General features: G+C 64.0%; 2 protein-coding genes across 8 annotated transcripts in view; both read left to right on the top strand.

Annotated features, from left to right (window-relative positions):
• The first annotated feature begins 200 nt into the window (after positions 1 to 200).
• LOC129212116 (C-factor-like) lies at positions 201 to 5,409 on the top strand. Its single transcript, XM_054840274.1, has 6 exons — positions 201 to 358; positions 2,456 to 2,507; positions 3,376 to 3,566; positions 3,905 to 4,063; positions 4,346 to 4,456; positions 5,130 to 5,409. The coding sequence occupies exons 1-6, from the start codon at positions 212 to 214 to the stop codon at positions 5,241 to 5,243; spliced, it is 774 nt and encodes a 257-aa protein (XP_054696249.1). The 5' UTR covers positions 201 to 211; the 3' UTR covers positions 5,244 to 5,409.
• A 4,591-nt stretch (positions 5,410 to 10,000) lies between these two features.
• The window catches only part of RIPOR1 (RHO family interacting cell polarization regulator 1), a 32,297-nt gene continuing 16,609 nt past the window's right edge, over positions 10,001 to 25,688 (top strand). For 2 of the 7 annotated variants that reach the window (XM_054840221.1, XM_054840222.1), the window contains exon 1: positions 19,129 to 19,261. In XM_054840221.1, coding sequence (XP_054696196.1) covers positions 19,129 to 19,261 — 133 coding nt within the window. Of the gene's footprint in view, positions 10,220 to 10,987; positions 11,212 to 11,312; positions 11,420 to 19,128; positions 19,262 to 20,300; positions 20,411 to 24,246; positions 24,576 to 25,688 lie in introns of those variants that run through there. The other 5 variants (XM_054840226.1, XM_054840227.1, XM_054840223.1 and 2 more) reach the window with 5 other exon arrangements.

Genomic DNA, 25,688 nt, shown 5'->3' with positions numbered 1-25,688 from the left:
GCCGCCGCTCCTCCCCGGGGGGACCCCGCGATGGGGATGCGGTTGGTGCGTTTGTACTGAATATTAGATAGAAAAAACCAAAACAACAACAAAAAACCCCTAAAAAACCCACCCCCGGAGCCCTTCCCCGGCGGTTGGAACAACCCCCTCCCGGTCAGGCCGGGGCCGGGGAGGCGGCGCTGGGCCGGTCCCGCCCCGGGGGAGGGCGGCGATGGCGGCGGTGCGGGCGCGTACGGTGCTGCTGACCGGCTCCAACCGCGGCATCGGGCTGGAGCTGGTGAAACAGCTGCTGGGGGCACCGCGACCACCCGCCTGGATCTTCGCGACGTGCCGGGACCCCGAGGGACCGCGGGCCCAGGTCGGCGCGGGGTGTCGGGGCAGGCACGGCGGGTGTCGGTAGCACCCTTGGGTGCAGGCGGGTGGGATTAATTACGTGCTCGGTTGGCTTCGCCGAGGTGGGGGAAAAAAAAAAAAAAGCATCGCTCTGCCCGGTGTGAAAAGTTCTCGGCGGGTGAGGAATAAGCCGTGCTGCCCTTAAACCCGCGTCACCGGGCTATTTGAGGCGGCCTTGGCCGTGCCCCCGCCGGCCTGCCCGTGCCAAGCCTTCGCCCATGAGCCGCGGGCACGGTGCCGGCTCGCGGAGTTGGGTCTGAGCGGGGTGGGACGCAGTGGTTGCGGCTGGCCGAGCTGGTGGGAATGGCGGTGATGCTGCTCCGGCCCGTTCTGCGGCGCGTTGTCAGTCTGTGGGAAACCTGGGGGTTCGATGACTGGTGGAGTCTGAAAGCTGCTGTGGGATCTGCTGCCCCTGCTTTCCGCTTCACTGAAATGGGAGAGACTCACACGTGCTGCTTCGGTAGGAAACCACGCGAGCAAAGTATCACCGTACTTCCAGCTTTCCATAGGTCCGGCTTTGTTTTTCCTCCTCTGTGACCACCTGTGCTACCAACGGGGAGGCGTTTGTCCTCTGCCAGATCCCGGCTCCGGCAGATTTGTTTGCTGCGTCTTCTCGCAGCTTGGCCGCGCGCAGGGGTCACGCTTTGGGAAGCCCTTGAGATCTTCGTGTGCTCGCTGCCAGCGTTGTTTTGGCTCAGGTGTGATCCCAGCCCAGCGGTGCCCGGCTGCTGCTGGTGCCCAGGCTGCCTGGCTCAAAGCTTGCTCAGGTCTCTTATTTTTGCCCCGTTCTTCCCCCTACAACTTGCTGGACTCGGGCAACGATGAGATCAGAGGACTTTTTGCAGGGCTGGAGCCAGTTTTCCCCCCAAGGTGGTCCACGCGCATTGCTCTCGACCGGGGGATGCTTCTCTAAGCCTTGTCCAGCTGTGGTAGGGTGAGGGCAGTGTCTTCAGGGCGTTGCTCCTGAAGTCCGTAGCCACAGGAGACCAAGGGCAGAGCGACCCTCCGCCAGGCTGGTGCCACATCGCTCCTCCTGCTCCTTTGTGCCCGGATCAGGTGTTTGGGGGGGGGGGGTGAGGCTGGGATGGTGCAAGGCTGTGGAGGACAGCAGCTGGGCAAAACAGCGGAGGAGGAACATCTGTTGGCCATCACAAAGCATTTGCGTGGATTTTCCATCATTTCCTGTGCCCGGGGTTGTGTGGGAACATGGGGTCTGGTGGGGAAGCTCAGAGGTAACTGAAGGTGGACCACAGCCCATGCCAGCAGGTCTCCTCCTCCATGTTGGTAGGACGGGTCCCCTCACAAGAAGCCACCAATTTACGTTTCTCCTGTAGCATTCTCTGTGGGCTTGTTTGTAACAGGTTTTTAATTCTGAAAGCAGTCATTTTGGACACATCGGATGGGGTGTTTTGGTTTCTGTTGTCTAAAACCTGCTGAGGTTGAAGAAGGCTCAGAACAAAGAGCTGCTAGGAGCCGCTGTTGAACACTTCCTTTTTGGAAAGAGCTTCTGAATCCTCTGTGTTTGGTGAAAATAATCAATTAAAACATGCAAAGTGGTTCATTTCCCTTAAGTGGGTGAGACGTAGTGTCCAGAGCAGAGCAGATCCTGGGACTGGGCTATTTGGATCCCGATGTGACTTCCCCAAATGTCAAGTCTGATGTTAGCATTCATAGCAATTCCTCCTCCATCACGCTTCCAGCAGCTTCTGGGAGACGCTTCTGGCCATATCCCTGGCCAGTTTGCATCATTTCCCGGGTGAGCTGGTCCCTGTTTGCTGTCATCCTTTGCTGTGGCTCTGGCTGGGTTGTGCATGTAGGCATGGGAGAGTGGCCATGGTATCTTGCAGTTGTGGCCACGTCCTGCTCTGAGCACATGCACGCTGCTTTGTGGAGCCTAGAAGAAGCCTGAGCGCGTAGGCAGGTCCCCAGTCCAGCCATTCACAAGCGCTAAGTAACATCTGGAAGGTGTTTCCCTCAGGGTGGACCATCGCTGGTGCCCTGGGGTCATGCTTGGCATCGCCTCTGCCTCGTGCTGATTGTTTCCATGTCTCTTTTTTTGTAGGAGCTGAGAGATCTGGCATCCAAACACACAAACCTGGTTCTCGTGAAGCTGGGTAGGTGCGCTCTGCTGCTGAGCTGGTAAATTTGAGGCTGCTGGCCACACTTGCCCACTTTCTCCTTCCCTCCCTCCCTGCCTTCACACTCTACATGGGGATCCAGTTCTTCAGAACTCCAAGTCCTGCTGCCAAAACACCAGCTTCTCCAGGCCTGTCTCAGCCCCAGTACCCTGTTCCCTGATCCTCCTTGCCACGTGGCCATGGGACCTGGAGGTTCTTGAGACCCATCCTGGGCAGGGTCCAGCTCCCCCAGCTGAGCGGCCGTGTCCTTGCTGTGCCATGCAGCTGAGCTGCCTTGATCCCAAGTCCCTGACGAGACTGGGAGAGCTCCTCCTGGAAGGCAGCTCCTGTGGAAACGCTGTGCAACCAGCCCAAAGCCTGGACAAGAGCTGTAGGACCTTGCAGAGCCATCCTGCAGCAGGTCCCAGCACAGCCCCTGTGGGGACAATCCCCCCCCGGAGACCGCCCTGGGTTCTCCAGAGCTTCCTCACGGATGGACTTTGACCGCTGACCGGAGGCTGTGAGTGCTGGTGCCTGACACAGCGTGGGAGTCACAGCGGCGCTTTGCCACCACGGGGCTGTCCCCAGAGCGGCTTTGCCTGGTGGGCTGCCCCAGGGCAGGGTCCTTCAGCTGCCGGTCCTGGGGCACCCTGTGCATGGGGAAGGAGGCAGTTTTGGGATGAGTTGGGGCTTGTGGGTGCCGGGGTGCTCTGCGCTGGTTGCACAGCACCATCTGGTGCCCACAGATGGAAGGTCACGCAGGTCAGGATGCATAGCTGGTCCTCAGCATCTTCACCTCCCTTCTTCTCCCCAGCTCCCCCGGGTGGTCCCCACGGCTCTCAGACCCTGTTCTCTTCCACTGCAGATGTTGCAAATCCCTCAGCCGTTACTGATGCAGCGAAGATCGTGGAGGGGAAGTTGAACGGCACGGGCTTGAACCTGCTGATAAACAATGCTGCCATCTACACCCCGGCGGCATCGCTGGAGACAGTGGACGCAGAAGAGATGATAAGGACGTACAAGACCAATGCGGTGGGACCATTGCTGGTGGCCCAGGTATGGATGAAACTCTGGGGATGGAGCTCACCATGGAGGGAGAATGTAGCCTGGAATGTCCATGGTCACAGTGGAGATCTCAGAGGGCTTTGCCAAGTTTCCCAGGGCTGCAGGAGGGAGGGGACAGTGCTAGGCCTGTGCCCCAAGCCCTCTGTAGCCCCCCCCACATTGTGCTGGGCTAACTGGGAGCAGGCAGGGCCACTTCATCAAAACACCCAGGCTCTCCTGGCTTCCTGCTGTTCCTCCTCATCCTCCCTGTTGTAGGCAGGCCGGGTTGCCGTTGCCGTGAGTGGGGCTGGCTTGAGGCACAGGTGTCCTACAAGGTTGCTTCTCCCCAGGCGTTCCTGCCCCTGCTGAAGAAAGCTGCCCAGGAGAGCACAGAAAAGGGACTGAGTTGCAACAAGGCAGCCATCGTCAACATCTCCACTGTCATGGGGTCCATCGAGAAAACTCCCGAGTCCTTCTTCAAGCCTGTCATCTCCTACCGCTGCAGCAAGGTATGGGGACCGGGGACCTGCCCGTGAGCTCAGCGGGAGTCGGAGATGTCCCTTGCCAGAGCAGCACCGGACGTGGCGAGATGGAGGGACTTATGCGTGCTGATCACTGCCCGAGCTCCCTGGGCATCTCCGTGCCCAGCTGCTGCCCACCCAGGGCAGACACGCGCTGTCTCTTGAAGACCTGGCATTGCTTTTCTCCCTTGCCGTGAGGCAGCGATGGGAGGGGAGCCTAGCGCGTGGAGCTTTCTGCTGCCCACGGCTGACGCTTTCTTCCTCCCCCAGGCTGCTCTCAACATGCTCACCAAGTGCCAGGCTCTGACCTACGGGGAAGCCGGGATCCTCTGCGTGGCTCTTCACCCCGGCTGGGTGAAAACCGACATGGGCAGCCAGGAGGTGGGTTCCAGCTGAGCAGGTTGAGGGGGGCACCCACGGGTGGGACCTAAGCCTGTGAACTTGCAGTGGCACAGGTGGTGCCTCGGGTGGCCGGGATGGCTCTCGAGAGGAGGGATCCGTGCAGGAATGAGTTGTCTCGCAGGCAGCGAGTTGCTGGTGTCTGTGCTGGGCCTCTGCAGAACATGTGGGTGCTGCCCGGGAAATAGCGCCGGCACGCACCCAGGGCGAGCAGGAGGCCTGGGCACGGGGGAAAGGAAAGGCTTTGGGCAGCCTCGAGATGTGCAGAGAACCTGAATCGGACAGAGCAGGGAGGAGAGGAGCAGCACCATCCCACCCTGCACCCCCTTCCTCCGAGAGGTCTGCCCTCATCCTGCCGGATCCCTGTTTTGGGGTGGGGCTGGTCCCTGCAACGCTGCAGTTTTGAGAAGCCCGCGCGCAGCATCCCGCTCGCAGCAGGGATCTCTTACATCTCCTGTCGGTTTAAGGCTGCAGCTGGCTTCCCAGCCCCCCGCCACCCCCATCCAAGCCATCCGTGAGCATCCTCCCACATAACGGACCCGTCCCACCTCCCGTGGCTCTCTGCTCGGTCCGGGTGGAAGGACCCTTGGTGCTGGTGGATGGCCAGGAAGGACGGTGGGGTCTCGGTCCTGCTCCTCACTTGTGCCCGTTGCAGGCTGACCTGACGGTGGACACAAGCGTGCGGGGGCTGCTGTCCGTACTGCCGATCCTCTCTGAGAAACACAACGGGACCCTGCTCAACTGGGAAGGTAAAGCTATTCCTTGGTGACCACCCAGTGCCAGGGGACTCTCCGGGTGCCCTGGAGCCACCGGGATGCTCAACCCTCTGCGATCTGCAAGGGACCTACTTGGGACTCCACGGGGCGTGCAGGGCAGCCTGTGATTCCTGCCTTCACGTTGCTAATAAAGACAATTAGTACCTGTGCCTTCTCCCAGCTGCAGCGTCCCTCCTGAGACCGTCTCTGCCCTCGCCTGGAGCTGGCCCCTGGGAAAAAATAACCCGGCATTTTCTAGCAGTCTGCCTGCCTTGCCTTCGGCCACTCTGAGCCGCAGGGAGGTCCCGGGGGTGGGGGGCAGGTAACCAGCCCCAAACCCTCCTGTCCTCCCCGCTCCCAGGTCTGCCCGGTCTCTGCCATGCTTCCACCCAAAGCACGGTGTCTTTGCTGCAATCTTTTGGGCTGGGCACAGCGTCCTTGGGAGCAGCCTCGGGGCTGGAATGGGAGGACTGGTGGCACCGCAGTCCAGTTCTGCGATCCCAGGCCAGCCCTTCCCAGCGGAGCCCCAACTGGGCACGGTGCCCCTGGGTGGGGGAGACGCGGTCCCGGGGGGGGAGCACAGCGTGGGAATGGCACTTCTGCAGGGTGGAGAGGGTGAGAACCTCTGGGTTTCTGTGTGGGTCGGGCAGCCCTGGCCTGCATGAAGTTGCCCAGGAGGTGGTAACACCCCCAAAGAAAAGGACTTTGGGGTGATGCTGGGTTGTCCCAGGAAGGTTCTGCCATTTCTGGAAAGAGCCTCTTGGGGGGATATGGGGAAAAGGAGCCGAGGCTCCTTCAAAACCATGCCTAGTCTCAGGTGGGCAGAGCAACCTGGCTTGCAGGAGAGGCAAACCCACCGCTCCTTCCCTCGGAGGCCACTGCCTCCTCTTCCTCATCTGGAGGATCAGCTGAAGCACCGCTGTCCCTCTGGGTCTGACCTTTTCTGGGGTCGTACCTCTCCCCTGGAGCGGGGGCTTGTCTGGCAGCACCAGCTTTGCTGCGGACCTTGAGACCATGCACCGTTCTGCGCAGGACCCCCCCCTCATTTCCCAACCAGGAGCGCAAATGCTGCATCCCCCCCTCCCCAGGCTTCACCCTCACCCCAGGCAGACAGAGCACCGAGGCAGTCTACGGGGCTGGGGCCACGTCTCTGCCCCGCCGAGGTGAGCTGTGCCCCGACAGGCTCCGACAAGCCCTGGCACCCGCAGCCCCGTGAGTCACGGGCACCAGTGAGTTGTTCTTCCTCGCCAGCTCCAGTTCCTCCCAAGGCAGTGGCATTTTGGTGGCCGGGAAAGGGAACAGCAGGGAGTGTCTGCAACATATGGGTGCCAGCCTGGGCTTGGGGACAGGGCGCCCATGGCTGGAGGTAGCAACGCTGACAGACCCTGGCTCCTTGGACCCCCTTCTTGGGGGTCCCAGGCAGCTCAGGTGGCCAGCCAGGGATAGGAGGAGAGGCAAGACGTCCCTGTGAAGTGGAGGGGTGCTGGGAGCATCCCCAGCTGGAGAGGGGGTCCCTTGCTCTGCAGGCACTTTCCATAACGGAGGGGCAGGTCCTTTCTGGAGCAGTCGCAGGAGCTGGGCCACCTGGGTCCCGCTTCCGTCCTGGGCACGCTGGGGATGGGGAGCAGCGCTGCTGTCCTGGCCACGGGCTGCTTCATCCTCGGGGAAGCTCTGAACCACCCAGGCTCTTCCCAGCCACCTGATTTCCCACCCAAATGCTTGCTTGTCTTTGCTCTTGACTTTCCCAGCTCACAGCTGTGGCCAGAGGAGTCAGCGCTGGCCTGGGCACCTCCCCGGGCATTTGTCAGCGCTGCGGTGGCAGCAGGAGGGGAGAAATCCCTGGTGAGGAATGGCTGAGGGACAGGAGCATGGGTGAAGGAAGGGCCTGATCCTGCAGCTGTATAGCTGTGCTCAGCCCAGCACTGGCTCAGAGATGTGGACAACCCTCCACCAAGCGCTGTTTCTGCCCCTTGGCAGAGGTTCTCCTGTCCCAGTTCCTCCACACAAACCGGCCACAGGCTGGCCAGCCACCATGGGCTGGCTCCATCCCCATCTGTCTCCATGTCTCTCCCTTCTGCCCCATGCCAGGCACTGGATCCCAGAGATGAGCTACGCCAGGGATCCCACCATCGCTTGCGGGCAGCTTATAACCCCCCATCACTGCCAGCCCATGAGATGGATGCAGCTGCTCCCCGGGGAACGTGGGGAGAAATGGGACTGCTGAAAGCTGGGAGAAGCTCCACCAGCTTGGCTGATAGACTGCAGCACTGGTGGCACAGGACGCTTGCCCACCTGCTGTGGCAGCAGATTTTGGCTGAGCTGGGGAGGCTGATAAATCTGTGAGCATCTCTCCAGGCCCCTGGGAACTGGGACATCACGGCATGGGCAGGTCACCCCGGACGTGGGCGGCCCTGTGTGCCCAAAGGTGATGGGAGGAGGAACGGGAAGCTCCGGAGGTGAACTCCACTCTGGCGTTACTAGGTGCCCAGGTGTTAGGGATGCCAACAAACCTCGAGGGGCTGCTGGACGTTGAAGCACCGTGAGCATCAGGCTGTAGGAAGCCCAGCACAGTGGTCTTCCCTTCGGGCGCTGGGACAGCAGCTGGATTGCCGTGCAGAGCCAAGTGGCAGCAGGTCGGTCGATCCCATTTTTCAAGCCAACAGGAGACTGGGGCAGTGCGACCCAGCCTGGACCTCTGCAGCTGGGAATTGCCCTCGGTGAGTGCTTTCCCATCGCAAGCGAGGCCAGCTGCTCCCCAGGAGCCCATCCTTCCCCCCCAAGACAAAGCTTATCCCAGGGAGCACGGACGTGTGTGGAGCTGAGCTGCCAGGGACCATGCCGGCCATGGTAATTTCGTGGCAAGGGATGCCTGAGCATCTTAAGGTGCTCCAGGACACGTGTTCCTCAAGAAACCTCAGTGAGGGGCCAGATGGGCAGGTCTCCTGGCTCAAATGCTTGCCACATGCTGTCCGCTTTTCCTTTGCACAAGTTCCGGGCGTTTGTGCTCCTGCAGCTGATTATCTCCCCGTTTCCTCTCCTGCCTGATGTTTCCTGCCTCGCTGGCTCCCTTTCGCTGGCTCCCTTTTGCTGGCTTTGCCCTTTGTGTCAGGCTTATCTCCCGGCTCTGGGCAGCGTCAGACCTCAGCGTGTCCCCCCCTGCCCACCGTGATGGGAACACGCAGCCCTGAGCACCGTGCCCTGTGTCCTTTCACAGATTCATAGATTGGGGGGGTTGGCAGGGACCTCTGGAGATCAAGTAGTCCAACCCCCTGCTAGAGCAGGATCACCCACAGCAGGTCACACAGGATCGTGTCCAGGCAGGTTTTGAATCTCTCCGGAGAAGGAGACTCCACAACCTCTCTGGGCAGCCTGTCCCAGGGCTCGGTCACCCGCAGAGGGAAGAAGTTTTTCCTCATGTTCAGATGGAACTTCCCGTGTTCCAGTTTGTGCCCGTTGCCCCTTGTCCTGTCTCTGGGCACCACTGAGAAGAGTCTGGCCCCTTCCTCTAGACACCCACCCCTCAGATATTTATAAGCGTTGATGAGATCCCCTCTCAGTCTTCTCTTCTCCAGGCTAACCAGCCCCAGCTCTCTCAGCCTTTCCTCATACCGGAGATGCTCCAGGCCCCTCCTCATCCTCACAGCCCTCGGCTGGACTGTCTCCAGTAGTTCCCTGTCTGTCTTGAACTGGGGAGCCCAGCACTGGACACACAACTCCAGATGTGGCCTCACCAGGGCAGAGCAGGAGGAGAACCTCCCTTGACCTGCTGGCCACGCTCTTCTCCATGCACCCCAGGACACCATTGGCCTTCTTGGCCACGAGGGCACACTGCTGGTCACGGAGAGCTTGTTGTCCACCAGGACTCCCAGGTCCTTCTCTGCAGCGCTGCTTCCCAGCAGGTCACTCCCTGCCCTGTCCTGGTGCTGGGGTTATTCCTCCCTGGGTGCAGGACCCTTTCACGGGGCTGTAGCACAGTGCCCCAGGAGACACTTGAAATGCCACCTCCACCTGGCCATCCAGCAGCTCCTTGGGAGCCGTGGGCAAGATGGGACAGAGCAAGGATGATTTAGAGCCAATCTGCTTTTAGCAGCTGGTCCATCTCTATTTGGAAACTGTGGGACAGGTCCCAACCGGATCAGCGCATTGCCTGTCCCATAACAGGTCACCGCTGCGGGGGGAAGAGCTGGAGAAGCCCTCGGGGACCTTTCATGGCAGGGGTTGCACAAGGGCACGGGAACCCAGCTGGGGACTTCCAGGGACCGTGGGTGGGGAGGTTGTCACCCAGAGCAGCTCAGACAGCCCCTGGGGAGCCACAGTAGCATCTGGGGGCAAACATACGTCTGCTCTGGGGAGCCCAGCAGCTCTCCAGGCTCCAGGGATCGACTCCGGTGGTGGGAAAGGCCCATGTTTTCCAGAGCCTTCCACCAGCTGCCTTCTTTCAGACCAGTAGCCGCTGGCAAAGACTTCTTGCACCAGGAGCTGGGGTCACACAGGTCCGTGGGTCAGGACAGGAGAGGGGAGGACACGGGGAGTCCTGGCAGGACTTGCCAGATCAGGGCAAGACCCATTTTGAGAGGCAACCTCCCATGCCTGGGTGGGGCAAACAGCACCAGGCAGAGCCCCCGTGAAAGGCAAAGCCCGGCTCCAGGAGGAGAGGGTCAAAGGGGGAGACTGGGAACGGAAAAGGGCTGCTCCCGTGACACAGATGTGGCTGCGGAGGTGGAGCAGGAGGCAGGTCACAAGCAGCCAGCGCGCGAGGAAGCGCTGGGACACCGGCCAGTGTGGCCAGGACAGCTGGCTGCGACGGGTCCAGGTCCAGCAGCAGCAGCTCTGGGCACAGCAGCAGCTCCAGGTACAGCAGCAGACCTTCGCTGACCGGGGAAGGACCAGGAGCAAAGGGCAGCCAGAACTGCAGGGACCTCAGCCAGGACCTGGAGATCCCCTTGGCCAAAGTCTTCTTCCAGCCAAAGCAGCTCTTTGTTCTGCCAAGGTGGGGGCACTGTCCGTGGCATGGGGGGACGAGGCAGCAGGATGGTGACGGTGGGGACATCTCCGTGCCGGGGGGCACTGCGGTCCCGTGGCTCAGAGCCCCGCGTCGCTGCTCCCAGAGCCACCAGCGATGGGGTAGGCGGATGCTGGGAGGGCTGGATCATCCGGGCACCTGCAGCTCTCTGGGGGACGTGGTGCTGGGAGGGTGCTGGGGCCCAGGGCTGCCACCAAAGGACCGGCACCCAGCCTGGGCGCATGAGAAACGCGGCTCAGGAGGAAGCACGTCCCGGTCCTGCAGCACAAGGGCTGCCAAGGAAGCCGAATGGGGCCCGCAGATAATGTCCCGAGGCTTCCTCCGGCACCGCCGCAGCGGTGGGGCCGGGGTTGCTCCATGGCTATCTGGCCCTGCAGAGCCCTTTGCATCCCTTCTCCCTCCGCTGTGTTATTGTTAGCGGGGAGGAAGCAGCTCACCAAGTCCCACCTCGAGCTTTTAACCCGTTGCTGCCTGGCCTGCCGCTCTCCGCTCAGCCAGGAAGGCTCCACGGCCGCCCTGGGAGGACGGTTTGGTGCTGGGAGCTTGCCGCAGGCTTTACCCGCCTGGGGACCGGCAGCACCCCCCGGCAGGTCTCCCCCGAGCCGTGTCGTCTCCCATGGGTCTCCCACAGTCACTCTTGCAAAGGGCGGACGCTGGCACTGTCACCTCTCAGGGTGGAGAGGAGGTCCTGAAGGTGCCGATGATCCCCTCCTTGCTCTCTCCTCCCCCTTTCAGCTGGTCGGATCCTGCCTGCTGCTCCCTCTGGAAGCCCTCCTGGGTCTGCTGGGGGGACACCATGGAGGTGGCAGCTTTGCACAGATTTAACCCAAATACCTAATAAACCGTTTGGAGGAAATCCATCTCGGGGAAGAAAATTGCAGCACTTCACCGGCTTCATGTGATGAGCCGGGTTTAATTGAACCCCAGGGTCCCCGGAGGTGCTACCTGCCGCTCCTTGGGTAAGCGGAAATCAGACGGGCATCTTGGCCACCTTCTCCAGATCATCGTCTTCTTCTGCAACTGAACTCTGCCAAATTGTCCCCCCGTTCTTGTCTGGCAGGGACAGGACCTCAGTGTGCTGTCAGCACCGGCTGGGGCTGCGTCCTCCCTGGTGATGACCACTGCGGGACACCTTTCCTGAGCACCCCTGTCCATGCAGGAGCAGAGGTAGGTCACCCAGCCCGCCGGGGTGATGCAGAGATGCTCCACGTCTCCTGCAAATACCCGGCGTACGTTGACGTGCCCATCACACGCCGCCGTGCCCCATGTGCGCCCCCGGCATAAACCGGCGGTTCGCCCTGGGGTGCTGGCACGGCCGCGCATGTGGATCTTCCAAAAAAAAAAAACCCACCCCGTTTGGGAGCGGAGCGAGCCGTGCTGTCGCCTGTACTCAGCACAGGGGCGTGCAGGCGTGGGTTGCAGCAAGGTGCTCGTCCTTCTGCGCCCCCCCCCAGCTCCTGCCCGTGTCTTTGTCCCCGGTGGTGCCGGCAAAAGGGCTGACGCTGCCGGAGCGAGCCCCAGTCCTGCTCCGAAGGGTCCCGCCGGGGGCTGGTGCAGGTCAGCCTCTCCGTGCCTGTTCCCTGGCACCGGCTGGGCCTGAATTGCCGGCTCTCGCAGAACAAGTTCCCGGGAGGCTTCACCCGGAGCTGGCACCGCGCTGAGCTGCCGGCGTGCCTGTCCGGCACCGTAAGCGTGCACGGGGGCCACGGGGATGGGGAATGGGGGTAAGGCCGCCCGGGGCAGGCCACAGGCTGGGGCAGCCTTCCTGCTGCCCACCGGCAGGACAGGGCTCGCTAGAGGGGTCGTCCCCTCGGTCCCCAGCACCTCAGCACCCAAATGCATCTGTGCGAAGGTGGGGAGCAGCGCAGGGGCTTCAGGGGTGTCCCCGCAGACCAGCAGGTACCCAGCCCATCTTCTCCAGCCGCGTGGTTTGCGTCGCAGCCTCCGCCAGGGACGCAAAGTGACGCGGCCAGGATGCCCGCCCAGGTCCCAGCCCTGCTCCCCCCCCGAGCATCCTTCCCCCCTTGTCGGCTCTAGGGAGTGGACCGAGACCCAGTGAGAGCAAAAACAAGGATCCAAGCTCATTTCAATGAGCTCTCTCCCCCGTGTCCCTCTCCTCGGAGCCAGGGAAGTGACGCTGGGGAGGAACTTGGCTCCTCTTGTTTGTTATTACAGGATAGAGTTACCCTTTAAAGCAGAGCCAGTGCTGTCAGGGCTGCATACCATCCGGGAACATCGCTCCTTCCCAACGGCTCCAGCACGCTGCTTGTTATTGTGCTCACGCAGCGCCAACCCGCTCCCAGCCCTGGGCGCAGCGAGGGGGGATGCAGATGCGGGGGGGGTGGGGGGATCCGAAAAGGAGCCTCGAGGCTCTTTACGCACCCCGGAAAAGTTGGAAGCAAAGGGAAGAGACCCGTCTCTGGAGAGGGAGAGCTCTTCTGGGATGTGTGGGGAAGAAGGAGCAGAAAGCAAGGGCTGGGAGCAATGGGAGGGCAGGGGGAGCTGGATGTGGCCAGGGGTGTCTGCTGTGCCCCCCCCCCTCCCCGGGAAGGGCCGGGGGTGCTGCCCTCAGGGCGGCTCGGCTGGGGACCCTCTCGAGGGGTCAGACCGCTGGTTCCCACGGGGGAAACTGCTGCGCAGGGGCAGGGTGGCAGCGGGCGGTTGGTGCCCACCCCACCACCCCGCGAGTCCAGCGCCAGCTCGGCATCTCTGGGCGATGCGCAGCTATAAAGAGGGCTGGCTTCTCCTTCCAGCCCCAGCCTCTGTCCCCGGTGGTCCCAAATCCAGGGACCCGTCTCTCCTGTGAGCTGGCACCCCAGGAGACACCCCAGCACCCCAAGACTTTGCAAACACAGGGGTTCCTCGGCAGCACCCAGGCCATCCCCCCCACGCTAGACCCTCTGGAGGGGGCTGGGGGCTTGCTTAGGGCTTGACCCCCCTCTCCCCCCGCCACGCTGAGCCATGACGTGCCTGTGGGGTGGAGGGGAAGGAAGCCGGCCCGGTGGAGCCGAGCCAAGGAGAGCTTCCTGGCAGCGAGCTCCAGCCTCCAGCGCCTTCCGCGCTGCTGCAGATGGCTTGGAGCGGGATGGAAAGCAGAGAGCTGCGCGAGCCCTTCCCAGCCATGCCCCAGCCTGGCGTCCACCTGCTTTGTGCCGCTCGGGAGGCAAACGCCAGCCGGTGACACTGCCGCCCCGGCGGGGTGTCGGAGGGAAGCCTGACTCATCCCCGGCAGGAGGATAGAGGACTCGCACATGTCGACAGAGCTGGCCCCGGCACGCCGGGGCATGTGACAGATACAGGAGAGACCGGCTGGAGCCACAGCCCGGCGCTGGTGGCATCCACACGTGTGCTAGAGGCATGTGAGAGGGCTTGGCGTGTGGAGAGCCAGGATCGGTCCGCTCCCACCCCGTCCTAAGGGTCCGGGGAGCATCGCCCGGGTGGGGAGGATGGGGCGGGATCTGTGCTATTGGCACGTCCCCCCCTCTGCTACCCCTGCCCCACCGGAGGCTTTTAACAACCGGTTTTACCCCTGCTCTGGCTGTTTGGCTGTCACCGCTTTCCTCCAGGGACACCCTTCCCAGCGGGGACCAGTCTGGAGCAGCAGCGCAGGACAGGCAGAAGAGGCATGGGATGAGGGCAAAGCTCCTGAGATGCCGTCTCACGGAGCCAGCTCCAGGAGCGGGGCGCAGCTTGTGGTGCCGGGACGTCTCCCTGCATCCTCCGCAGGGATGGAGCGAGTATGGAAGCGCCAGGCTTGGGTGCACAGAGGGTCACCGGGTGCCCGTTCCCTTTCCTGGGACCAGGGGTCACTCAGAAACCTCCCGGTTGTCCCACACACTCTCCAGCACGTGATTTCCCCCCAGGTTTATACGTGCCCTGCTGCGGGATCCGGGCTGGGAGAGCTGCAGGCCAGCGGGGACAGGAGATGATTACAGCCACTTCCTATCCTTGCTTACCCCGCGCAGCCGGTTTTGTTTCCTTAAGCCCCATCCCAGCAGTTTCTTTGTTGTTTTCCTTGGAGGGGAGGGATCGTTTGCTGAAGGCCGGTGCTTGCTGCAGGGAGCGCTTTCACGCTCCCAGACACCACCGTGGCTGCCTGCTGGCTGCCCCGCATGGAGCCGCTCTGTGCTTTTGGGTGCAGCGGGTGCTGCTCGTGAGGGGACGGGGACAGGGACCCCACCTTGGCGGTGCCCAGGACCACGGTGGCACTGTGGAGCGGATCGGGGCACGCGTGGGGTGCTCGGGGAGGACCGCGTTTGCATGCATTTGCAAGCAGCCCTGCCAAATTTGCAAATTCAGCCCTGCCAAAGCAACTCCTCGTGCTCCAAATTGCCTTTTCCTCCCGCATCCCCCATGGCACCGGCGTGCCTGGCTTGGGCCAGCTCCAGGGCAAGGTATTCCTGCCGCAGCCGACTCCGTGGGCTGAGCTTTACCCGGCGTGACGCCGAATCCCTGGGCAGCAGATGCTGCACCGCGGTCCGGCCGTGCCAGCCTCCCCGCCGCCGGAGCCGGGCTGGTTTCTGGGCTTGTCCATGACCTCAGCTTTCCTGCTCGGTGTCAGACGGTCCCCGAGGGGCTGCAGGAATCTTGTGAATCATGAATACTTTTGGAGTGATTCCTCCGGGGTGTGCGTGAAATGGTTCGTACCGTGCCGAGGTGGGGACGGCTGCCTGGTTTCGGGAGGCGATGCGGTCCCAAGGGGACGTTCAGCACCCCAGGCTGAGCCGGGGTAGGGCTTGGACATGCTGCCTGCCACCTCCCGGGCGGGAGAAGGGAGTTGGGAGAGGGGACAGCTGGCTGGTGGCCGGACAGTCTGGACTAGCCCATGGTGTCCTTCTGGAGTTCTTTGCCCTCCTTGGAGCGTGCTGGGGCTGAAGCTGATGCAGCCGCAATCTGGATGTTCTGGCTTTGCTGCAAAGCCCTGGCTTGGTGCCTACTTGCCGGCCAGGGAGTCCGGGCAAGCTGACCGGCACCCAGTGCTGGCCAACACCGAGCAGCTTCGTGGCCGCTCCAGGGATGTTCTCGCCTCCTTTCTCCCGGCCCCACGGGCAGGCAAAGTGCTGGGCCAGGCGGCTCTGCCCCACAGAGAGGGCCGGGCCGGGTCAGGGCTGCGCCCCAGACTGCTGCTGCTGCGAGCTGGCCCCGAGCGTGCCGGGGAAGGGTTTCCAGCAGAACTCAGAGGACCTGCTGGCACAGACTTTCCCCGCTGCCGGCCAGTTCCCGAGCGCAGCCAAGGCTCCGGTGAGTCAGCTGGAGCAGCAGCTCACACTGCTCACGCCGCACCAGCGCCGCCCTGGCTCCCTTAGCTTTTTCCCAGCTTGCGTTCCCCAAAACCACGCACCCGGAGGGATGAGGAGCCCAGCGCCAGGATGCCGGGATGCTCAGCTCCGAGCCTGCGGCAGGGACGGCGGCAGGCTCTGCCGAGCCGAGGCACCTCGGCTGCTCTTGGGGTTGATGGCTGAGCTCCGAGCGTGCTCAGCGTGCGTGGCTGTCCCGGCGCGAGGTTTGGGAGGCTTGAAGCTCTGGACTGCGCACGTTGCCTTGCTCCAACGCTGAGCAGGAATGCTGAGCACGCAGCAGCTCCAGGGCAGCCGTGGAGGGAGGCAGGCCTGGAGCCAAGAGCTGGCCTCCTGCCCTCCGGAGAGAGGGGAGAGAGGAAGACGTGGCTCCAGGCCCAGCCTGCAGCGAGAAGAGCAATTTGGGCAGGGACCCGCGGCGCAGGGGTCCGCCGATGACTCTGCCCTTTCTCCGCACGGCAGCAGGCAGACGTAGGCAGCTGGCCCAGCCGGTTGCTGAAGCTGCCAGGGAGGGGGGAACGTACTTAGGGTGGTCCCGGCTCACCGGGCTCCGGCAAGGTGCAATGCTGTGCTGGAGGGCGCTGGGTGATGCCGGCCGGTGCTCAGACAGGGTGCCCTTGCGCTCAGGGACTCCTGCCTGCACCGGCACCCGGCTTCCCAGCTCCGCAGGGACCGTGGGGACCCCCCCTCTGTGGTCCAGGAGCATCCGTATGGGTGCTGGGAAGGTTAACCCCTGCCTGCCGGTGGGCATCGTGCCTCCTTAAAACCGGGAGGGGGGCTTTGGGGAGCAAGGCGGGCCGGGGGTGCTGCGGGGACTCGGGCGCTGAGCCTGCCCTCGCTTTTGTTTGCAAAACTGGTCTGTGCCGACAAACTCCCGGTGACCTAGAATCGCCCGTGCGGTGCGCCAGCCGGAGCCTTGGCAGGGGAAGCGTTTAGCTCACCGTACGCGGTCTGGCAGGGCAGGCGGGCGTGCGGCTGAGGGGAGCAGGGCCGCAGGCAGCCCTCTTGGCCCCGGCCTCGGTGCGGTCCCCTCTCCTGAGGTCTGCAGAGTGATACAGCCGCTCCCCAGCCCGGCAACGGTCAGGCAATGGTGTTTTACCTCGCCATGGCGGCGTGTAGGTAAGCGAAATGTGGTGGTGTGGGTCAGTCCACCTCCAGGCACCCTAAATCTTTACCGAGAGGGTGGTCAAATCCTGGAACAGGCTTCCTGGAGAGGTGGTGGGTGCCTCCAGCCTGTCAGTGTTTAAGAGGCATTTGGACCGTGCCCTTAGCAACGGGCTTTCACTTTTGGTCAGCCCTGAAGTGGTCAGGCAGTTGGACTAGACGGTTATTGTAGGTCCCTCCCAACGGAAGATATCCTATCCTATCCTATCCTATCCTATCCTATCCTATCCTATCCTATCCTATCCTAAATGATCAGTATCTGAGGACCCACCTTGCTGTGAGGGAGCGGGTAGGACCAGCTCAGTGGTCTTCAGCTGGGGTCGGTGAGCCCAGGCAAGCTGTGGTGGGCACCAGGCAGCCCGGGAGCCGCTCACCTGCAGGCTGGGGGCACGAGGAGGGTGGGACGGACCCACGCAGAGCAGGGTGGGTGGGTGCTCCCAAGTGCCCGCTTTGCCACGCCATGTCGGTTGTGGGTGCAGACCGAGTCCCCACGGCCACCTTGCTGGTGTGGTGGCAGGTCTGGCAGGTTGACGGAGGGCCTGCAGAGATGGCGTGCTGGTGGGCCAAAGTGCCGACCCAGAGTTGGTATTGCTGGAAGGACTTGGTGAGGGTGACCCAAGCGACTCAGTGCACCAAGAGCTTCCTTTGGGGGCTGCATGGGATCAGCTTCCCCCCTCCTATTTTTTCAGGGGGAGCTCTGGCAGGGATGTTTGGCAGAGTGTCTGCACGGGACAAGTCCCGAGAGCTCAGCAGAGCACCTCTACTTGCACTTTGAATGTCCAGACGACCTGCTGAGCCACGTTAGCAGAGGTTTCCTGCCTCCTCCCAAGATAACCTCACCCCCCTGACCACGTGGCAAGACCTGGCTGCTCTTGGAGAGCTTTTGGGGGTGGGTGGGATCCAGACCCCCACGCGGGATGCTGGATCAAGTGATGACAGCATGGCACGGTGGTGCTGACCATGCCAGGCATGTGGTGGCCATCCTGATGGGACAGGGACCATGTGGTGCTGGGGCCTGGGTTGATTGCTCAACCAGCTGCCTTGATGGATCCATACATCCTCTCTGCCTGTCCACGTTGGCCCTCTGGTTTGGCATTTCCTTGGTAGCCGCGCGACCTGCTGTCCTCTCTCCCATCTTTGCATCGCTTCTCCTTGCATGTAACCAGGCCAGGGAAGGGCTGGGAGCTGCGGTCGCCTTGGCAGCAGTGCTCTGTTCCTCGGTGTGGCCCCAGGAGAGCAGCGCTTTCCTTGTCGCCGATGTTGCCCTACTCCACTGAGCTCCGAGACGTGGCGATGGTCTAATTAGCGCTTTTGCATTGCAGGGCTGGCTGGAGCGCTGCGTGGTCTCGTCCTTGCATCGAGGATGTCTCATCGGGGCTGCAAAGGCATCAGTCCCATTTAAAACTGGGTCGATTCAATATGATCTAGGACAGGTAGGAGAAAGATGGGCTTGGGAGAAAGGAGAGGAGCAGGGTGCACCCCCCCAGCAGGCACAGTGCTGGGGAAGGGTGGCTTCCTCCCTCCTCTCCACCCAGAGCTCCAGTGATGCTCAGAGATGTCAGGGTTTAGGAGCTGGACTGGCAGGGTCCGATCCAGGGCAGCCGTGATGCTCCATGAGGAAGCCAGCACCGTGTAACCGCAGCATCCGTCGGGGTGGCAGCCTGCATTCGTACCAGGGCTGCCTGTCCCGTAGCTGGGGACGCTGGGAGTGCTCCTTCCCCGTGGAGGCTGGTGGGGATGGGGAATGCGGGTCGGTGCCTATGCTTTGTTCTCCCTGGGTGGACTGGCCATTCGGCAGAGGTCCGAGCACAGCTCTTGCTTTTCACAGTCGGGGTCCAGAGGTGGGGGGGAAGGCAGCGTGAGGCGCTGGATACTGCAGAGCTGCGAGCAAGGATGCTTGGCTGCTGGTTCTGCCTCTGCCACCGACCGACTGCATAGCCTTGGTCACGTCACTTCTCTGCCCAGAGATGCTGTCCCCGCCATCACCGGGCTCTGCGACACGCTCGGGGCCTTTCAGGGCAAGCTGAGGCCTGGGAGGCTGTGGTGGCCCTCGGGGGGGCCGGGGGGGTTCTCCAGCCATTGCCTTCCTGGCAGGGCCAGGGCCTGAGCAAGCCTCCCCCGGTGCAAGCGCTGGCTGCCTGCGCGGGCAGGGCTGGGAACGGGGCCCCGGCACCCCGCTCCAGCTCTCGGTGGGGTCGGCGGACTCCCGGGGGGGGGAGGTGTGAGGTGGGGGGTGGGGGGGATGTCAATGCACCAGCGGGTTGGGACCGGTGGGGACGGGACCCCCGCACGGCCGAGGAGGCGATGGCGGCGGCGGGTCTCCTCGGGGAGGGAGGCGCTCCCGGACGGGCGGCCGCCATTGGCGCTGGCTCTGCCCGTGGTTTCCTGCCGATATCACATGGCTCCCGCGTTTCCATGGAGAGAGCCGGGGTGGGCGCTGCCGAGAGCCCGCACGAACTCCCCGCTTGCTCCCGGTCCATGGGAGCGGAGGAACAAAGGGGATGCACCCGGCCGGGCCCGCTCTCGCCCCCCGCCTCTCCCGGGACATGTGAGTGGCACCGGCACCTCCGCACCCCGGGCACGGGGGGGGTGAAGGGGGAGCGGGGCTGGTGGCTTTAGCAGGGACACCCGGGGGGGGACGGGGGGGACACACGTCGCCGCCCCTGCAGCCGCCCCGGGTGTCGCTCGGCCACGGGTGGGCACCCGAAACCGCGCGGGGGGGGGGGGGCGGCTTGGGGCCGGGGGGGGGGCCGGGGGGCTCCGCTCCTCCGCCCCATCACCCTGCGCCACGGCCGGGACCGCGGCCGGACAGGAACCGCCCGACTGCGGGGATCGGGGCGAGCACCCCCCCACACCACCAGTGTCACCCGTGGGGTGTGTCCGTGTGCGTGTCCGTGCGTGTCCGTGTGCGTGTCCCAGCCCCTGTCCGGGCTCCGTGGGCTCCTCCGGCCGCTGCTTCGCTCCCGGGTCTGGGCTGGCGCCGCTCGTTTCACTGAGCGGAGGGGCCGCTGGCGTGAGCCCTGTCCCGCCCGTGTCCCGCCCGTGTCCCGCCGTGTGCCCCGGGCCGGGTGGGCAGGGGGGCGGCAGGCAGGGGGGAGCTGCCCGTGCCCGCGTAGGGCCCTGCGGGACGCCAGAGCCAGCGGCCCCGGCCGAGCGGCTGCACCCGTCTGCCCCCACCTCACAGCCCTGCACCCCGGCGGCACCCCGAGGGACCTGGGTGCTCCGTGTCAGCTGGGTGCTGCCTCCTCCTCCTGGGTGACCGAGGGAGGAATGCTCGGAGGAATTAATGAGACAGATCTCGCTTTGTTGCTGGCCGGGTCCTCCTATCTCCCAGCCCTCCCCAGCCTGCCAAGAAGTGCTCGGGAAGGCCTCGCACCGTTAACTCTCTCCCTGCCGCACGCCCGGCCGTCCCGGGGCTTGCAAACGGCCTCGGCGGGTTTTACCCTTGCCAGATTCCCAGAGGAGGCTGCCGAGGCCACCGGGAAGTCCTGGCCTTCCTATAAACCCCGTGTTGGCCGAGGACCTATCTCCTGGCCGGTGGCTTGCTGCGTCCCCCCCAGGCAGGGCTGGGGCGTGAGGCTATGACGCCACGCAAAATCAGGCAGCGCAGGGCTTGCCGGCGGCAGCGTTGCCTGCTCTCGGCTGGTGGAGGTCCCCGATGCGTCGCCGCGGCCCCCCCGGGCGGAGAGGTGCCATGGTGCGAGCTGGCGTGGTGGCGGCCGAGCCCCCGTGGAGGACGTGACGCGATGGGGTTGAGCGTGGGAATGTGGGCAGCGATGGGCAGGGCAGGGGTGGGGGTTGCCGGGACGGGCAGCTGATGAGGTGGGTGTTGGGGTGTAACCGGGGGTTTAACTGTTGATCTGCGACAGGGACAATGCGGGGGGGCAAGGGGGCATCTCTTCCCAAACCCTGCTTGAGGCTCCTGGCCAGCACTCCTGCTTTGCCCAGGAATTTGCAGCCCGGGTTGCTGCGGGGTGCCCGCGGTGGGCATCGTCTGGTGCCTGCCGCTACCCCCAGAGGAGCTGGGCAGGGGCACGGGGACGTCCCTGGGGATGCCGTCGTGCTGGGCTCCAGCCTGCAGCAGTGGCCGAGGCTCAGCGGGTGACTCGGAGCTCCTGCGATGATGGCTCTGACTTAAAGGACGGGACCTGGGAGACCCGTCGTGGGCAGGGAGCTGGCACTTGGGGGTCCCCAGGGGACGGCGAAGGCAGACCAAGCCCTGGCTTTGAGTGGGTTGAGCCCATGGCCGGGCTGGGACGAGCTCCCCGCCTCGTGCTTTGGGGTTATTTATAGGGCTGCCATTTATATCGCTTCTATTTCTGCTGCCGTGTGGGGACGATGCGAGGAAGCGAGGGGGGAGGGATTGAGTCTGCCGCGGCCCCGGTGCCCGGATGCGGGGTGCCCGGCCCCTCCGGCAAGGGATGCTGCCGGCGGTGTTGGTGCCAGCCTGGCTGCGGGTAGAGCCTGTCTTGGCACAAGGTCCGGTCGTTCTCCAGCCCTCAGGGCACCAACCCTGCAGAAAAAACTCCGCGTATGATCTGCGGCGTTGGGCTGCCAGGATTTTTTGGAGCTGGCTTCGCCCGTTTCTGCAAAAAATAAAGTCAGAGGGGGGTCGGCTGTAGCAGCGTGGTGCGGGTGACCATCTCCAGGACTGGGCTTCTCCAGGCCAGGACTGCGTCTTGCCTGGCCACAAGTCACTTGGTCACTCACCGTGGTTCTCCTTCAAACCGTGACGGTGGGTCTTCTTGCCAGAATGGTCACCTCCTGCCCCCTCCGAGGTCTCCCCCGTGGCCAGGAGCTCTTTGGCCCCTCACCAGGCTGGTGCCTACGTGCTGGCACTCGTCTCCCCGGCTTCTTTTGGCCAGCGGTGACTTCTGCCTGCTGAGGCTGGCCTGTGCCCTTTCATGCCGTGCTTCCAGCTGCGGTGATGTTTCCCAGCCGCGCAGGGGTGTCCGTGTCCGGGGAATGCTTGTCCGGGAACAGCCTGAAATAGCTTCTTCATCACCTTGGCCTTTGGTGCTGGTGCTCCTGGGACTGATGGCTTCTCCAGGGGCTGGGTGGGCACAGCATCGGTGCTGGTGGTCCCGGGGCCAGCGGGGAGCAGCCGGAGAACCTCCCCAGGACTCAGCGTTGGCAGGACGCGGGGTCTCTGGGATGCCAGTCCTGTATCCCACCGAGGGCAGGGAAATGGGAACGTCCTCCTGGGGTGTCTGGAGTTTGCTGCTGCCTGTGCACGGACTGGCCGTGGCCGTACAGGCGTGTCTGAGCACGGCTGCCCGTGGAGGGGTTTGTTTGCATGTTCAGCTGTTGCGGTTGGGGTGGGGATGCTCAGGGCAGCTCCCCAGGCCTGGTGAGAGAGGAGGGCATGACAGGGACACCCCCAAAAAGGGTGCAGATGGGGTGTTATGCCCATGTCCCTGCTATGTAGGAGGGGTGGAGGCAGCTGCCCTGCCCGTTCGCACGGAGCTGGGGTGGTGAACACCCAGGGAAGTCCCCTGAGCTGGGGGAGGTGACCAGCGGCTGTGGGGCTGTCGCCTTCCCTGCACCCGCTCCCTGTCCCCAGCCGGGCCAGGGACAGAGATTCATTTAACTCGATTAGCGCCCAGCCCCTGGCAGCGTTGGCGCAGCTCATGCCCTTCCCCTGCCCTCCCTTGGCAAGGTGTCCCTGAGCTGGCAAGCCCTGCCGAGCGCCGTGCAGGGTGCCACGAGGTGCTCGGAGGAGACGTCTGATGCCGCGTGTCCTCCTCCAGCATCCTCTGCCACCGTTGCAATGCACGACCCCACCTCCTGCCCGCTCCCGGCCGGTCTCCCCACGGGTGATGCCCGGGATGGTGCTGTGCCACGCAGCTTGCCTGCGCTGCCTGCACATCGGCTGCCCTTCCCGGGGCCGCAGGCAGGGCTACGGAGAGGCAGAGTTCCCGCAAGCGGCACGGCCTGGCTGTCACCCCTCCGGCAGGAAAGCTTGGACATCCCTTCACTCTGCGTGGCACCGGGGAACGCCTCTCCCGCAGCTCCCGGCAGCTTTAGCATGGCTTTCTTGTTAACCTTTAATGAGAACAAACGAGCTGGCATGGGCCGTCGCTGCGGGCGCGTTGCCTGGCCGTGTGCCGGGCACCAGCTCGGCATGGCTGCCAGCACGGCGGAGGCTTTGCAGAAGGCTGGTCGGTCCCAGGGCGGTGCCGGGAGCGATGCTCTCCCCTGGGGAGAAGCATCAAGGGGTGAAAAGCCGGTTTGTGGCCCCCTGCCCACGGCAGCCGCCAGATCGGGGCTCTGCCCGTCGGTAGGGAGAGCTGGGGGGACGTATCCTGTCCAGGCGAGGTAGGAGACATGGTCTCCGTGCAAGTTCTTGAAGGCTGGGGGCGGAGATGGGTCCCCATCTCACCAAGCCTGGCTGTGGCTGGCTCCATAGCCACGTGCGTGGGTGTCCATGGCGGGGGGAACCACGCCGCCCTACGAGGGACCCCCAGACGCTTCTCCTCCCCTGCGGTGCGCTGGCCATGTCCTGCACAGGGACCAGCAAGGGGGAAGCAGCCCCACAACTGGCTCACCCTCAGGGGAGGGGGTTAACTGTGTCGGGGAGCACCCCATCTCTGCGAGCACCCCCCCAGGACTCTGCCCCAGTGCTTTTTCTCCCGAGCCTGGCCTGACCTCGCTCTAAAAGCAGCAGCAAACAGGAAAGGAGCCTGGGAGGGAGGTGTCTCTTCCTGCCCGGGTGACGTGGTGATGGCAGCTGGTCCCAGCCTGGATGGGACCGGCTGCTCCAGCCTCCTCTCTTGGAGCTGTGGGGTGGGGTGCTGAGCCTGGATACCCCAGGACCAAGACCTGTGCAGGGACCTACAGCGCTGGAGGGGGGGGTCACATCTGTGCCACGGAGTCCCCTGGTTGTTCGGGACATCCCCGTGCTTTCTGCCAGGGAGTTGTGGGGCTGGGAGGTGCCGCCGGCTGCTGGGGTTGGCATGGGGGGCAGGTGGGTCTGGCACCCCTGATTCCCCCGTGGGGATGGCACCCCGCATCTTCGGAGAGCCCTGTGAGGAAGCCCTGGCTGAAGCCAGCCCCTCCGAGGCGTTAGAGACCCAGACGACACAAACTGGGAACATTTGAGCAAGGAAACCCTTCTCCCGGTGGCTCCTGGGTGTTGCAGGGTGCCCAGGGGCAAGCCACGGGGATGCACGCCGTGGGAAGCCCACAGCAAAGCCGCACTGGGGTTTTTTGTGTATATATATATATATATATTTTAAAAACAAAGCAATGCAGAAGCAAGCAGCAGGGCTGCCAGGACTGCTCCCCGCAGCGGCGTGAGCGTCTGCTGCCCGTTTCTGCCCACAGCTTTGTGCCTGCCCGCGGCGGAGCCGGCAGGGAATGCTGCGCTGCCCGGCACAGGCTGCGGCTTTAAAGCAACCCAGAGAGGGGCTGGGGGGTGCGGAGTTTGCACCGCGCTGTCCTGCTGCGTGGTCCCCTCCCCCGTGCCTCAGTTTCCCCATGGGGGCGGTGAGGAGGGAAGGATGGGGACCGAGCCGTGCCGTCACTGCTCCCGGAGGCAGCCGGTGCTGGTGGGGTCCCCTCCTTCCTTCTGTCCTTCTGTCCTTCTGTCCTTCTGTCCTCCCGGCCTGCCGTCCCCAGCCCTTGAGTCACGGCCGGGGCTGCGGCGCTGGGCAGTGATGTCAGCCCTTGGGCAGGGGAAGCATGGGAGGAGACTGCTGCCTGGGGGGAGCCCTCCCGCCCCGGCCCCTGCACACGGGCGGACAGACGGACGGACGGACGGACGGCATGAGAGAGCAACAGCTGCCCGCGCCGCCCGGGACGCTGACCCCAACCCGAGGGGGACGTGCCGCCGCAGCCTGCCATGAACGGCAAACCGAAAGGTACCGAGCGCGGGCGGCACCAGGAATCCCCAGCAAACACCGTTAATTTGGGCACCCCCCTGGCTGTTTGAGGCTCCCGGGGTGATGTGACCGGGTTCATGGGGGCTTTTTTGGGCGAGTGGCTTCCCCGGGAGGAGGGCTCTCCCTGCCAGGGGCACCAGGGACATGGGTACCCGCCACCTGCAAGGGACGCGGTTGTCGCCACGGCGTGCAGCGATGGGGTGTCGGGAGGGGGTGTCCGTGGCAGGATAGGACCCGCCAGCTGCCCAGCCTTGCCATTGCCCACGCCGAGACCCAGGCTCTGCATCTCAAGGCAGGAGAGGGGCCATAGCTGCCCGCTGCTCCCGGGCGATGCGCCCCGGATCCCACGGCGGCGTGGCTTTCCTTGGCAAATTGGTTTTCTCCCCCTTGTACCCGCCACATCTCGTCTGCGGCCGTGTTAATGAGGACAAACAGAGCCCGGGTCCGTGTCGAGCATCCCTGGCACCGCGGCCCCAAGGGACCTGGGCAGAACGGGGGGTCTTGGGGCTGCTCTCGCACACAGGGACCAAGTTGAGCGGGCAGGATTTTGGGGGGACACAACTGGTACCCAGCAGAGCACCCTGGAGATGAGCAGGCAGGGACCGCAGCAGGCATGTGGCACCTTTGCAGGGTTATGCCAAGGCCAGGAGGATCCTTCCAGAGGATCTCAGCACCTCTGAGGGGTGTCACAGCCCACCCATGGCCAGGGTCTGGTGCCCCAGGCAGGGCTGCAGTCCCACCTAGCAGGGCATGGAGGTGGGCTATGGCCCCTGGGCCTCCCAAGCCATGGGCATCCTGGCTGGGTGCTCAGTCTGTGCCCGTGGTGGTGGGCACCCACTTCATTAGGACCATGGTGGTCCTGGGCTGGTTCTTGGGAGCCCTCCTAGAAAACAGGTTGGGCTTGAGCTCGGCCAGGCACTGGGGAACCCCCCGGCCCCAGGGGTGCCCACCTCCCTGGGTCCCAGTTTGGGGCTTGCATCCCCTTCTGGCTGCAAACTGGGAGCCCATGGGATGGGTGGTGGGGTGGGACGCTGCGAGCCCCCCGCCCCGGGGCAGCCGGCCGTGAGTGTCTGCCTGTGCCGTGCCCTGCCC

This window comes from Grus americana, chromosome 13 (genome assembly GCF_028858705.1).
Source record: "Grus americana isolate bGruAme1 chromosome 13, bGruAme1.mat, whole genome shotgun sequence".
Classification (NCBI taxonomy): domain Eukaryota; kingdom Metazoa; phylum Chordata; class Aves; order Gruiformes; family Gruidae; genus Grus; species Grus americana.
The sequence above is the reverse complement of the archived record's forward strand: the minus strand, read 5'-3'. Positions and strand labels throughout refer to the sequence as shown.